Source organism: Polyergus mexicanus, unplaced genomic scaffold (assembly GCF_030449975.1).
Source record: "Polyergus mexicanus isolate NDT 795.1 unplaced genomic scaffold, iyPolMexi1.0 SCAF_7, whole genome shotgun sequence".
Lineage (NCBI taxonomy): Eukaryota > Metazoa > Arthropoda > Insecta > Hymenoptera > Formicidae > Polyergus > Polyergus mexicanus.
In genome coordinates this window covers 3012269-3026296 of record NW_027223327.1, presented here as the reverse complement: position 1 = coordinate 3026296, position 14028 = coordinate 3012269, and the positions used below count along the sequence as shown (strand labels likewise).

The following is a 14028-nucleotide window of genomic DNA, read 5'->3' as shown; positions in this document are numbered from 1 at the left end:
TCTTTGTTCCTTGCAGTTGATTTTAGGAGGTATTCACGATCAAAAGTTCTTGTCATAAAGAGGTAGAAAAAATATTAATTACAATTATTTTCTTTTACAAAGATGTTAAAAACCATATTATTTTGTGATACTTTAATTCTTTTTTATAATCAAGAAGAAATGTTCTTTTTTTTTTAATTTTGACAATTTTTTCCTACTATTGTACAGTCAAAACATCCATAAAATCTTCTTATTAAATTACGTGCGAAAAACAAAATGCTAATAATCGGAGTACCACGTATTTATATCATTTTTGCGAACCGTTTCTCTTTGGAGATTATATACGATCAGAAGAAACGCGTATACATGACGCCTCTTCCTGTTGTCTGACAAGATAAGCGTGAATTAAACGTAACCCGAGAGCGTTTCTCTTCGCAAGCCGGTAATATAAATTACCCATCTTGAGTTAAAATTGCCATTTGACCATATCTGCAGTAACGCTAGATAAAACGGCTTATACGGCCGCGTACAACGGCCTTCGGCATATATATTTCATATATTTTCATATATATCGTCAACCTCCATTAATACGTCATGATACTTCATAATGCCGTATTAATCGATGAAGGTACGCATAACAATGTGATACACGCGCGCGCGATCGTTCTATCTAATTTAATATAAATTGATCCGATATACTCTGCCGCAGACAACCACGAGCAATTTCCCGTTCGAAAGATGGGCGTTACATACATAACGGCAGATCCAAAATATATTTCACTATATGCAGATACGTACGCGAGGCACGAGACTGATAACGGGAATGGGATAATGCGGACTAATGCGGGTTGCCTGACGCGTATAATACGGGAACTTATGGATACGGTGAGGGTACACAGTGAGATGAATGTCCACTTTCACGCCTCATTTACCGCGTGTCCCAGAGGGATATCTGTTTTTTTTTCTCCCCTCGCCCTAACAAAAAGAAGAAGGAAAAAAAAAACACCCACCCTCCTCGACTAACCGAGCCGACTAAGATTCACCTCGAAGCAAATTCGGGGTGAGCCTGTCGATTTATTTCGCGTGCCATCCATCTTCGTGGCCTCTTAACTTCCCGCATTGAACATTATAAGGCAAATAAGAAGCCCCCCCCCCTCTCCGTCAAAATAACACTGACTCCCGAGAGGCAAAAGCCCGAGGCTTAATTCATCAAATCTCTCCCCCCCTTCCCCCCCCCCCCAGCCCCCAGCCTTCGATCGCGCGTTCCCATACGTCTTGCACATGCGGGAATCGATCATATACCGTGAAAGGCAAAGTTAATCCATGACTTCCCGCATTATGCGCGCTATGTAGCCTGGCTCTATCGCGCTCGTATATCACTGAAACGATATATATAGATTATACGGAGATGCGCGAGACACAGAGCGCGTGCAGCTAAGGGGATTAAGCCGATCAATGTCTCTTTTTATACGCGTATACGGCATGTATTACACGCGGCGATATTGTTATACGTATTATTGGCGTCGCTCATGAAACTCACGAGTAGTGAAACTGTGATCCCACCAGTCAGTCCGGCAAAGATACGCCTTGAGATCGTCGGCGGTCCGGCCGACGATGACGACGGGCGGCGCGACCAGTGTCCTTATGCTCAGGAACACGCTGAACGTCAGGACAATGATGCCGAGACGCTTCAGCAGACTCGCGTCCGTTATTTTCACGGCCTTTGCCGACTTCACTCGAAAGATCACGGATATCCTGCGACCAAAACATCACAAATCTTCCGCTCTTTTTTTTTTTTTTTTTTTCTTAATTTTCCCATAGCGTTTTTGTATCTCTTCATAGATTAATAAGCTGTTTCGAATTATTTGTGTATTATTTATGTATTAAAAAGCGATCAAATATATATACACGTCAAGAATATAAAATAATTAATGAAATTGATTAATAATAAAAATCTTTAATTTAGTTGCGAGATTAATTCGATTAAAGAGAGAAGCTCTGTGAAAGATATAATGAAAATAATATAAAGTAAAGATGCACTTATGTACTGCCGTGTTTAAAGCACTGTATCTCTGTAAATGAGAGAAAATCTTTCAAAATGTCAAAAATGTAGAAATAAAAAAATGATATTAGAAAAATAAAAAGACACGTCGAGCTAAATAAATAAATATGCGAGACATGTAGGAAATATATAAATTTGATGAGCGACAATATCGGCGAAAAAGGAAGAACGGTATTTATTTACTCGCGTTAAAGATAAATAGAGACGATGATGCAGTCACGTAGAACGATGGAAATCATGCGATTCGAGTAAGTAAGATACCACTTACCGCCACGTTTTGAGCATGAGTGCCCCGTATGTGAGAGAAAAGCCAATTTCTCGCAACCATACGCGAACGGTGCAAGTGATGATGTTTGGCCTAGGGTACATAACTATGGTCTGCAACATAAGCAGAATGCGTGTCCTGCAAAACGATGTTGTTGGCAAAGCATCATCGGCGATTGCGCTACGCGCATCAATTTCCGTCTAATTTATCCATAATTTCGTTTCTATTAGCCGTATATATAAATTTTAATAACGCCATTTCGATAAATCTGCCTCGACGCGAATTTATATTCGGCCCCGTAATATATTGTACATCACGTAATTACTTAATCAAGATTAGATATTTAAAGGCTGACACGCGTTTTAGATACATGAAATTTCGAAATTGCGTCGAAAATACACAATGATTTTCTATCGAGTTTTTGTCTGTGTTATTTATGCAAAATTAGAGAGATATTCGTGATGAGACCGAATTTATTATTAATGAAGGCTCGAATATCTAATTCTTGAATTTAACAGAATTTATATTTCATATATAGTATGAAACGTGTATACAAATATACGTAATAACACAATATAAAATCGCATAATGTTTATTAAAATTCTATCTTATATGTATATTCTGGGAAATGAATTTTCAAATGTTTATTTTATGCTTGAGATTTTTTTGATAATGTCAATCCATTATTTGCCAACCTGTTCTCCAAGCTGGAGAAAATAACAATGAGAAAACACAGTTATTATTTTTCTTTTCTTTATACACTGCTGTTCAATTAAAATTATATTAAGATACTTATATAGGAAAGAACCGTTTTTATCATTGTTATGAAAACCTGTCGTAAAAATAATGTGAGTAATATGAAAGGAGAAGTCTGCTATGAAAAGTTGAGCTAGAGTTAAAAAGAGAACAACAAAATTTTCACTGAACGAGCACTTTACAGCGATTTTTCTCTTGTGCAACATGAAGCTCTGACATGAGGCCATCGTGTAAAAATTTTAGACTTTAGCATACCTACACAGACTTATATAGACAAATTATAATTCTCAGAGATTAATAATTTTACATTAAAAAAAAAAAAATTATGGAAAAGAATTACTCCTTTTCTATCTCTATATAAAATATATTATATATCTATATAAAATATATTATATATATAATATATCTGTAGAAATAAAAAATTTATTTTAATAATGATAGAATAAAAATATTTTATGTGTTTTTATTATGTACTCATATTTATAAAATATATGATTACATAAAATAAAGATTTAACATATTTATGTATATAATATACAGGGTGTCCCCAATTTAAATGGCAAAACTTGAAGAGCGTGTAGGGGACCGAAAAACTAAGACAAGAAGTCCTTTAGAGATTTGCTCGTTTTTGCTCCATTTTAGAAAAAATCGCAAAAATTCAATCTCTCGGTGTCAGTTGTTCTCTTGAGTCGATTGACACCGAATAAACTTTCTGCTTCAAGGTTCCTTACATATGTAAACACTTGATGTTATCCTTTACGGTGCCAATCAATTCAAGAGAGCAATTAAGAGACCGAATCATAGATGCAGTGCACCAAATATCACTAGAACAATGTCTAGCTGCAATTAATGAGGTCAGTGCTAAATGTAAAGCTTGCATTGCTGCAAGAGGGCAACATTTTGAACAATATCTGCATTAAATAGATGATAACATAAATAAAATGTAAATAAATAAGTAAAAAAACAAAAACTTGTTTTGTTTCTTTTTTTTTGTGATTTTCTCCAAAATGGAGCAAAAACGAGCGAACCTCCAAAGGACTTTCCGTCTTAGCTTTTCGGTCCCCTACACGTTCCTGAAGTTTTGCCATTTAAATTGGGAACACCTTGTATAATTTTATCGTATAAATAAAAAAATATAGTTATCAATTTATATTGGGGAAAAAAAAATTCTCCTTGTCATTCTCTGGAAAATTGAGAATTTTATAATGTATTTCATATTTTATCTCCCGATTTATTCTGATGTATAAAATACGTATAGTCGTAAAATATTCACTCTTTTCGACTAAACTAGACTTTTAATACTTTTATACATAGAGTATCGATTTCTGATATGGTTTGGAAAGAATTGCGACGATAAAGTGTAAAAAAATAAAGATCCGGAGATATGGAGGTGCTAATTTTATGCTATTTTCTCATTTTACAACTTTTCCAGTTTTACTTTTATCGCTTCAAATATGAATTGCGAGAATTTTCTCTCTCTTTGTCTTTTTAGATTTTTTTTTTAGAAAAGAATCACGGAGAATCCCATCTCTATAAACTATACCGAATTATTCTCGAAAATATAAATGTAAATTTTTTGTCACACGCGAGATAATTGCTGCGGAGACAATACTTGTTTTTATATTCAAGGATTGTGCTGACGCTGAGATTCGTGAAATATTACAAAGTCGTGAAACAATCCTCTTAATAAGATATTCCGAGAGATGAAATGACGGGTAAAAGAGAAACGGCAAACGAGTCGGATGCACCGCAAAACACGATGGCGGTCTCTTCGGATTTTCCAAGCTGTATCATACGATTTACACGACGGCAAGATATAACATCGAAGCTTTACGAGAAATGGAAAGCGTACCTTCATAAGCGGGCAAATGACGTCCCATTAAGAATAGCGCTACGGAGTTTAAGCGAAGCCATCTGGGAGTTCGTACCTCGTAAGAGCAAACATTACGTAGGCACGTTATCTTCCTTATTCGGACGGGCTCCCAAGTTAAAGCACTCGAAATGCCTGAACCGCACATTGATACTAACCCTTGCTCACGGACGAGCTATTACTTTAGCGAGAGAAAAATTACCTTGTCATTCTGACGGAATAGGTCACATTATGGATGGCTCTTAAACGTGAGCGTCCGTGTACTCGAGAATATAACGATAGAGGATTTAGGTATTAGGTAAAATCTAAACGTTCGCGAATATCTCTTGCAAAAATATAGCGTCGTATTTGACAAATTTCTACTGTCACATTCCATTCTTCTCATTATAATTGAGTATGATAATTTCTCTGCTTTAATTTCTGTCGATTTAAAACATAAAATTGCAGAATTTACTAGACTTGTTGGACAAACTTAAGTCAAACTTTCTTCGTAAATTGTGCAGTCTTATGCGTGCTTGATAAACTTTACCGAGTAAAGTATCTTGCTATACAAACATCTGCTGAGTAATTAAATTCTTATTAAATTACTACTATTAAATTTATTAGTTAACAAATGTCTAGTGACAAGAAAGAGATAATAAAAATAATATAGGCTTTTAAGACAGTTTACAAAATATATTCAATGATCAAATAATTGATAAATTATTATTTTATACCATTAATGTACCCATAATTAATAGCAAAATAATAATAAAATAATAATTTTGTAACAGGTAAAAATATTTTGATTATTTCTTGTTTTAAAATTCTCCTCGAAATATTAAATAAAAAGATATATCCAAGAAATCTTCTTAATTATTATCGTATATGAAAAAAACTTATATTTTACTACGTATTTAATACACATAGTAAAAAAATTCATTTATTTTACTATTTATATTGCAAGGACCGATTCTTCCCTTCTTCCAAACGTGATTTTCCGCTTTTATCCAATTTGCTTCAACGACTACTTTAAACTTCATTTTTTGATCTAAAATATTCCTCGGATAATGACATATTTCTTCACTATACGTGTATATATAGGAGATATTACGAAATTAAATTAAATTAAACATTTTTTGCGGGTAAATTGAAAGTCATTAATTATATATTTCTCGCACCTTCTCGCACCTTCACGCACCTTCTCTAGAATAAATATCTTCTATAGATCTTGCTGTCATCTAAGAGCAAAGAGAACGCGAACGTGCGCGTACGTGAGGAAAATTCCTGGAATTTACGTTTATACAAATGACTTGTCGTCTACGAAATCGTCCCGGATTCGATAAAGCAGGTTTGTGAAATGTGATAGAAATTCCGCTATCAAGCCGATATATCACGTAAGAACGTGAGCGGAATATGTGTGTTACAGCAGCTGTTACGGCGGGTCAAAACCCAGAATAACCCAAATGTGATATCTTGAATTATTTTGTCCTACATGATCTATGCAGTAGACAGCTTCCCACCACAATTGCGGAAACATGTCTCGTCTGGTAATAATACAGCGTAATAAGCGTAACAATCGCGAATAGTGATAAGCTCCTCCTACGTTTGCTGACGCGAAAATTCAAGGTACGTCGCTTATCGAGTCGCTCCAAAAGGGAAACTCTAATTTTAAACGATTCAATCGCAAAGATATAACGAAATAATATAATAATTTTGACAGATAAAAATATTTCGATTATTTCTTGTTTTAAAAGAATATTAAATCGAAAAAGAAATATATCTAAGAAATCATTTCAATTATTATCGTATAAGAAAAATTAATATTTAAAATGCGTTTAATATACACAGCGGTGGATGTGAAAAAATCCATCAAAAAAAAAAAAAAAAAAAAAATCACAATAATCGTAAAGCAAATTTTATACGAGATTCTCGCGAAGAATCTGCCACCGGTACCGCAACGATCGGAGAGCAACTGATGTCTTCGTACATTAATGGATGATTTTATCCGATATATCCGCTTTAATTAGCGAAACATAGAGGTCATCAATAATTGGTGAATACACATAGTCGCTTCCCCGATATGGGGAATCGTGCGTTATCGTAATTGGCGTACGGGGCGCGCGCGCATATATTAAGGGTAGTGTAGTCGCAACAGATGCGGTTACAACCGGCGAGGGTCGTCGGATGCTGCGGCGGCATCTCCGCGCGCGCACGTGAGAAAGCTTTGTTATCGGGATTCTCTCTCTCTCTGTCTCTCAGAGGTGCGGTGCGCGGTGCGACGCGGCGCCGTCGACCCTCATGAATATGAAATGCGACCGGGGAAACGCATGCGACGGCGACGAGACACGTATACGTACCCAGATCTGTCTCTCTCTCTCTCACGTACTCACCGTACAGTATATGAAGAAGGCGCCCAGAACGATCACGCGCAACAAAACCGGACTGGCCGCCCGCACCACCTGCAACAAATCATTTCGCTTATTAAATCATGCACCGCTGGCATCGTTCGCGCCGATAGCATGTATGTACAGCCGGATGCCACCAGGAACGCTAGTAAATAAAATAAGTGTCGGTGAAATCAGCGAGCGGAAGAGACTTCTTTTTATCCGAAACTCTCTGAACTGTGACGAAAATTACGATATACTTTTTATATACCTTTTGGTCTCTTTGAATAGGAGCGTATTAGATTGTCTTGGAGTACCAGTTTTTCCCGCGAATTCGGAACTTTTTCCGATTCTTCGATTATTAGATTCTTTGATATATATACTGTATATATATTCGAATCTGGGAATTTAAAAATCCTTAAGTTCTTTTTTTTTTAACTCTTTTTTTTTTTTATTTAACAAATATAAAGCATATAAATATTATATATAATTTATATATAATATACAATATAAATAATTATATAAATATTATACGTAAAAGCATATATATATATATATGTAATTAAAAAATCATAGATAATTTTGTTTTTTAAATTTCTTAACAAAATAATTGGGATTTCTCGATGCCGTATTTCGTGTTATTTTAAAGTATCTCCCTTCGAATGCTTTATTTATGTGCTGCCAGCTGTTTCCGCAACACATTGTGCGCCCTAAAGTTTATATTCAAAATATATATGTTTGTTATACATATAGATAAACGGGATGTGTATCCGAAAGCATGATGCTCACTATTCATATATCTCAGAGAAATGATTTTGTGTCATATGAACAAAATGTATTTATTTATGGAGAAAAGCGTGATTTTATTTCCACGATATTTTTTTCTCTTTAGCAACTAGCTTGTTTAAAAGTTCGTGAAAAGCAGATGGAGAAAAAGGGCAATCGAGATATATCCATGATCCTGCGGAAAATATTTTTAAATAAAAATACGCGCGTGCTGGGAATTTTAAATAAAATATTCATCTTTTTACTTTATCGCGATATTCGATTAGTATACGATACTTACAAGAATTTTAACACGTTGAAAAGATTTTAATATGTTATAATCGCGTGTTGCGAGAATTGCCATAAAAAATAAATTAAATAAATCTTTGAAGAAAAGGAACTACGCAAAGCGAGTATGCAGATAAAACGATTCTTGTTTGAATGCTCCTTGTGTTTAATATCTCGTAATACACGTCGGATATATTCCTTACATGTTTGTAAAGCGCCTATAAATATCGCTTCTATTTTTTTTTTGCTCATATTGCAAACACTAACTTATTGCAGTATCGTTCGGTAAACATATTTGCGTGTGTGTGTGTGTGTGTGTGTGTGTGTACGTGACCTTTGAGATTATCTGAAACTCGTCCGTGAATTGCTTAAAAAGCGGCATGTAAATACATATATGTATACAAGATACACACGTTTTATGCTGGAAAAAGCTGAAAAGATAGCGCGATACCATCAGCTTGGAATATTTTAACTCGGCTAACGTGCGACGCGAAATGAAGCACGCTAGTTTTACCGGCGCGTTTCAAAATACGTGACAACTTTTTTACTATTACATCAACACAACGACAGACGCCTGTGGCCTAATGAAGAAAAGTCACGTCGTGTGGAGACATTTAACTTATAAATGAAAATAAGAAAAAATATTCCGTATGTAAAAAATAGCTTAGAAATCTGGATTTTCAATTGCTTTTATGCAACTTATGAATTCATTATATTTCTCTTGAGAGAAAATCGATACTAATGAAGATGGAACACCTTCTATGTATTATACAATAATACGATAAGCCTTGTAACTCGCGATAACATCCCGAGAAAAAATAGACTTGTGTAATTATATAAGATCATATATAATTGAATGGGGGCAATGAGTGGCTTAGAACATTGAGTCGCGGGCTGACAAGTGCCAGGTCTCAGGTTCGATTCCATCCCACCATATGTCTCTTTATGGAAGAGAAGGAGGAATGGCAGAGAAGGAAAGAAGGATAAAGAGGAGGGGAATAGGAAGGAGACAAAAGAGGGTTAGGAGTTAGGAACAAGGGAGAAGAATGAGAAAAGAGAAGATGTGTGTGTGTGTGTTTGTGTGTAAAAACGTTAGAGATAAGAGCGTAAGGATAAAGGAGAAAAGGAAGGGTGAGAGAAGCGAAGGGGAAAAGTGAGAGAGAAGGAAAAAGGGGGAAAGTGGTAGTGTGTGTAAAGCGTTAGTTGTAAGAGCGGAAATGGTAAGAAAGTGAAAGATATTTGGAAATTTCTAAAGTGTAAGAGTGTGTAAAATTTGCAACCCCATTGGGGAGCCAATAAAAACATACATACATACATACGTATATAATTAGATCCGAAATTTCGCGCGATATATGATCTGGCCATATATAATTAAATTTGAAATTTGACGTGATATGATCTGGCCATATATGATAATATCTGAAATTCGATATACGATGTTACCTTTATATTACAATCACATTCGATTAGATCTGATTATTATATATATATATATACGAAACAAATCTGACCGAGAATATTATATTGATAAAGATAAGATTATATCGGATATTATTATATATAATCGTATAAAGTTACGTATGTCATTATATATATGATCTTGTATAATCATGTAAAGTCCATTCTTTCTCGGGATCTAACAGATTTTACAGAACGTTTTACATAGAGCGAACAGCCTTATTCAAGCGCTTTATTATCATCGCTCGAATTCCTTGAGAAAAGCCTATATATAATACGATGGTATATAAATGTGTCACGTACCACACGTTTCATCTATTTTCGCGCTTTCATACAATATGCAAGAAACGTACCGAGGTAAAGGAAGGGTCTCGCGATGGGAAACGCCGCAAAATCCGCCGCAGCGCGGAATATACCAGGGGAACGGAATAATAACGAATAAAGTGAGTTAAAGTTCATCCCCCCTCTCCATCACCCCCATTACCCTCCTCCTCCTCCATCCGCCCCAGCAACAAAGCTAATTTCCCGTTCGCGTGTCCCGACTGTTTCATTCGCTCTCTCTCTCTCTCTAGAACGGACTTATTTGTTGCTTCCGTTCCACCCAGTTTTCCTCGTCTCTCCGCGTCTGTTTCATCTCGTGTACCGCTGACAAAAATGAAGAAAGGCGAAAAGAGACAGCTCTCCCTTTCTCTCCCTCTTTAACCCTCTCCGGGAATAACACAGGCTATTAGCGCTACCAGAGATAAAAATGTAGCTTCCCCCTTCTCGGAAGAGGCGATTTATGCGAATTACCGAAGCGGTAAGAAGTTCAGGAAGGATGATATCTGCAGTTCGCCAACTTCGTCGGGAGACGAATCTGCCGTAACGAGCTCTCTCCGACGAGAAACGATCACCGTCCCTTCGAGGTGAAGCCTCACTCGAAGAACGTCGGCGCAACATCAGAATTTTTCTTTCGAAGTTCGCTCGCTTAAGTGCTTTATATGAGTAAAGGCAAAATTATAAACGATCCTCTTCCTCTTCCTTCCTCCCTCTCTTTTTATATGGTATCGATGTAGTCTTCGAGTTGCGAGTAATTAAAAAGTTAAATTACAAAACTTAATAGCAGTTAAACTTGAGAAAATTTGACTAATGCTGATCTCGTCTGATGAATACAATAATATAATTGAAACTCGCACAATTTACCGTACAAGCGTTGGATATTATTGTTGTACGAAGTTGTGAGCGTAAACTCGGATAGGGTATATAAGCGATATTTGGAACATAAACTAATATATCGCGAATTATAAAGAGGACGGATGTGACAAATCCGGGATCTTCGGATATTAAAATTTTTCTCAATACACATGTTATAATTGACGTATTATTTTATTTTTCTCATTAAGGGGATACACTTGTTTGAACCTTCGAAAAATGAGTACATTTTCTAAATTTTTTTTGCAGCGCAACGATTTGATAAAAACTTTTTTTTTTTTATAATGTTAATACAATATTACTAAGCCCTTTTAAACAAAAATTTGCAACTTAAAAAAAATTTTTTTTAAAGTTATGGAGATATTTGCAGATTTATGTTTTCATACACGATGTGCATGAAAATTTGGGTTACATTCGACGGATTGACTTCAAATTTTGCATGCGAGTTCCTAATAAGATTCGCATCTGTTAATATGAAGCCTCTTTTAAATCCGATTTCCCATTTTTTTTTGTTATAAACAAAAAAGAAGGATTTAAAAAAAACTGTGTAATCACCTAAAATGTAGAGGAGCTCGGCAAATATCCCCATAACTAAAAAAAAAAAAAAAAAAAAAAAAAAAAAAAAAAAAAAAAAAACCTTTTTAAGCTGAAAATTTTTGTTTAAAAGGGCTTAGTAATATTGTATTAATATTATAAATAAGAAAATTTTTTATCAAGTCGTCGCTTTGCAAAAAAATCTAGAAAATGTACTCATTTTTCAAACGGGTATGCCCCCTTAAGGGATTCTACTTTCCCGATCCCTTTCGATCCCTCCCTACTCGTCGAAGTAATTTCGAATGGAAACAAAATATATTGTGTAAAAAAAGCCGCAAGTTAGAAATGGAATTTGCGTAAATTCTATGAGCCAGTTTTATAATACGAATTCCATTAATCTGATTCCAAGATAATCCAAGCTGCGTCCACAGACGATTATTACGACTCTCTGTTGGGATATACTCCGAATATACATATATATATATATATATACCATTTGCCGCTTCATAAGACAGATTACGCAACGATATTAAGCTTGTAAATCGTGACTCGAATATGGATGCTTGCAGGATGACATCGAATGACCAAATTTGCTTGTGCTAAGCCCGCTTCGGCTCGTTTATTTTCCAACTCAGATTTATTAATAGAGCCATTAAGGGAAAGAAGAAAGCGATTATCCCATTCTCCTCTTTGCCTCGTCATTTAAATCAAATTAAAACATACTTTACTCTAATTACGTCATACATTATTAGATCATTAATCTTGGTATCTTCAATTAGCATGAGATAACTTCACAAACTGATGATATTTAGAAGAGAGAATGTACAATTAATTTTTAACAATGAAATTAACAACTGTTAGGTTAAAGCCTTTCAATTTCTTCCAAGATATTTGAATTTCTAACATTTTCATATTTACAATATTTAATTCTTTGTTGAAATTAATTCTTAATTAAAAAAAAATTGCTCTCTCTCTCTCTCTTCTTGATTTTTCGCATCGCAATCATTTTTCACGTTGGCTTTACAGAACGCCAAGCGCGATTTTAATGCACGGGATTCTCGGAACACGTCGCGTGTTTTACAGGCTCCCCGGATCCCATCTATCGAGAATTAAGAGGCAGAGAGGGGCTTGGTGGAGTCGTTCCATTCCGCCACGGCGACGATTCGCCGCTACCAATTTCAGGATTACGGTGACAGTACACCACGGAAAATCTGGCCGTTGGATCCAACGGAGGACCGCACATATTTCGCAACTCTCGCGAAATTATCGTCGAGAACGCGCGCGACGGAACTTCCTCTCCTCCTTCCCTCGTCCACCGAATACTTTCGCTCTCTCGCCGCTTTCAATTAAAATTGATCCTCGCGGGGGATTATTCGCGTCGCTTTTTCGCATTCACGGTATCGCGAATATCTCTCGAAAAGAGGAGGATGGTTTATGTGTCACGCGCGTCAAAGAATCTGATTATCCCCCGGCATCGATATTTCATATTCGCGAGATTCGTCGGGTAATTTTTCGAACTTTCTAAAAGGATACGCCCTTAATGAAGAAACTCGCGAAATTATATACAACCACTACCGCGAGGGCGCAAAACTGTATAATTAGCCTCGAGGAAAATTCATCCGATGGGAAAAAGAGCGAGGGAAAAAGTTCTTGATATAAATCATATTCACCGATTATACATTCCGCGAAGTTGAATTCATAAAGTCGCTTCTTTTTCCCTTCAGCCAAATGGCGATATTCCAGAAGCCATTAACGGTCGCGAATACTCCGGGAAGCTTGCCCCTGCGTGCCGTTATTGCGTTAATTAGTGTCGGGACTTCCCTCGGTACCTCTTTGATATCCAGACGAGTCAAACGACAGCGCTGCGCTTCGCCCTTGCAAAGGCAGGAACCGAGGTGCTATTTCACGCGAACCCAAGGGCTCGGCTCGAATAAGAGGTAAGGGAGAGATGGAGGGAGAAGGAGAGAGAACGGGGCTCGCGAGGATCGGAAGGGCTAATTAGCACCTCGCGGTTGAAAGAACTTCTCGCAACCGTACCTCGAATACGAAAGGCGAGCGCAAGTTAATTCAAGGAGCTGATAAACGAAGCAGGAAAAGTCCGATATAGCCATATTCAAAGTAAACGCTTAATCGAAAAACGGATTTGCCTGAATCGCAGCGAGAGCCCTAATATCCCGCATATTTATTTACCCGCTCGATCTCTAGTCCTATCAAACTTTATATATTCATATATTCATCTGTTTTATATATAACTTGAGAGTTAATAAATAAATATCGAATTATTCGAATAATTTAGTATTCCGAATAAATTATTATATTATAAATTTATATTATATAAATATAATATAAAAATAATTTAATATTAAACATGAAATATATTAAAATAAATATTCTAATACTTGATATATATTCTGATATCAAGTATTAAAATAAATTTATTTATTAAATAAACAAGAAAGACTTTCGAACGCTCGAATAATTATTTAAATAAATG

General features: G+C 35.8%; 1 protein-coding gene across 6 annotated transcripts in view; it reads right to left on the bottom strand.

Annotated features, from left to right (window-relative positions):
* The window catches only part of LOC138935208 (metabotropic glycine receptor), a 91558-nt gene that overhangs the window by 4591 nt on the left and 72939 nt on the right, over positions 1-14028 (bottom strand). For all 6 annotated transcript variants that reach the window (XM_070299655.1, XM_070299656.1, XM_070299651.1 and 3 more), the window contains 3 exons: positions 7305-7373; positions 2310-2419; positions 1520-1734 (listed from right to left, as the gene is read on the bottom strand). In XM_070299655.1, coding sequence (XP_070155756.1) covers positions 1520-1734; positions 2310-2419; positions 7305-7373 — 394 coding nt within the window. The remainder of the gene's footprint in view (positions 1-1519; positions 1735-2309; positions 2420-7304; positions 7374-14028) is intronic.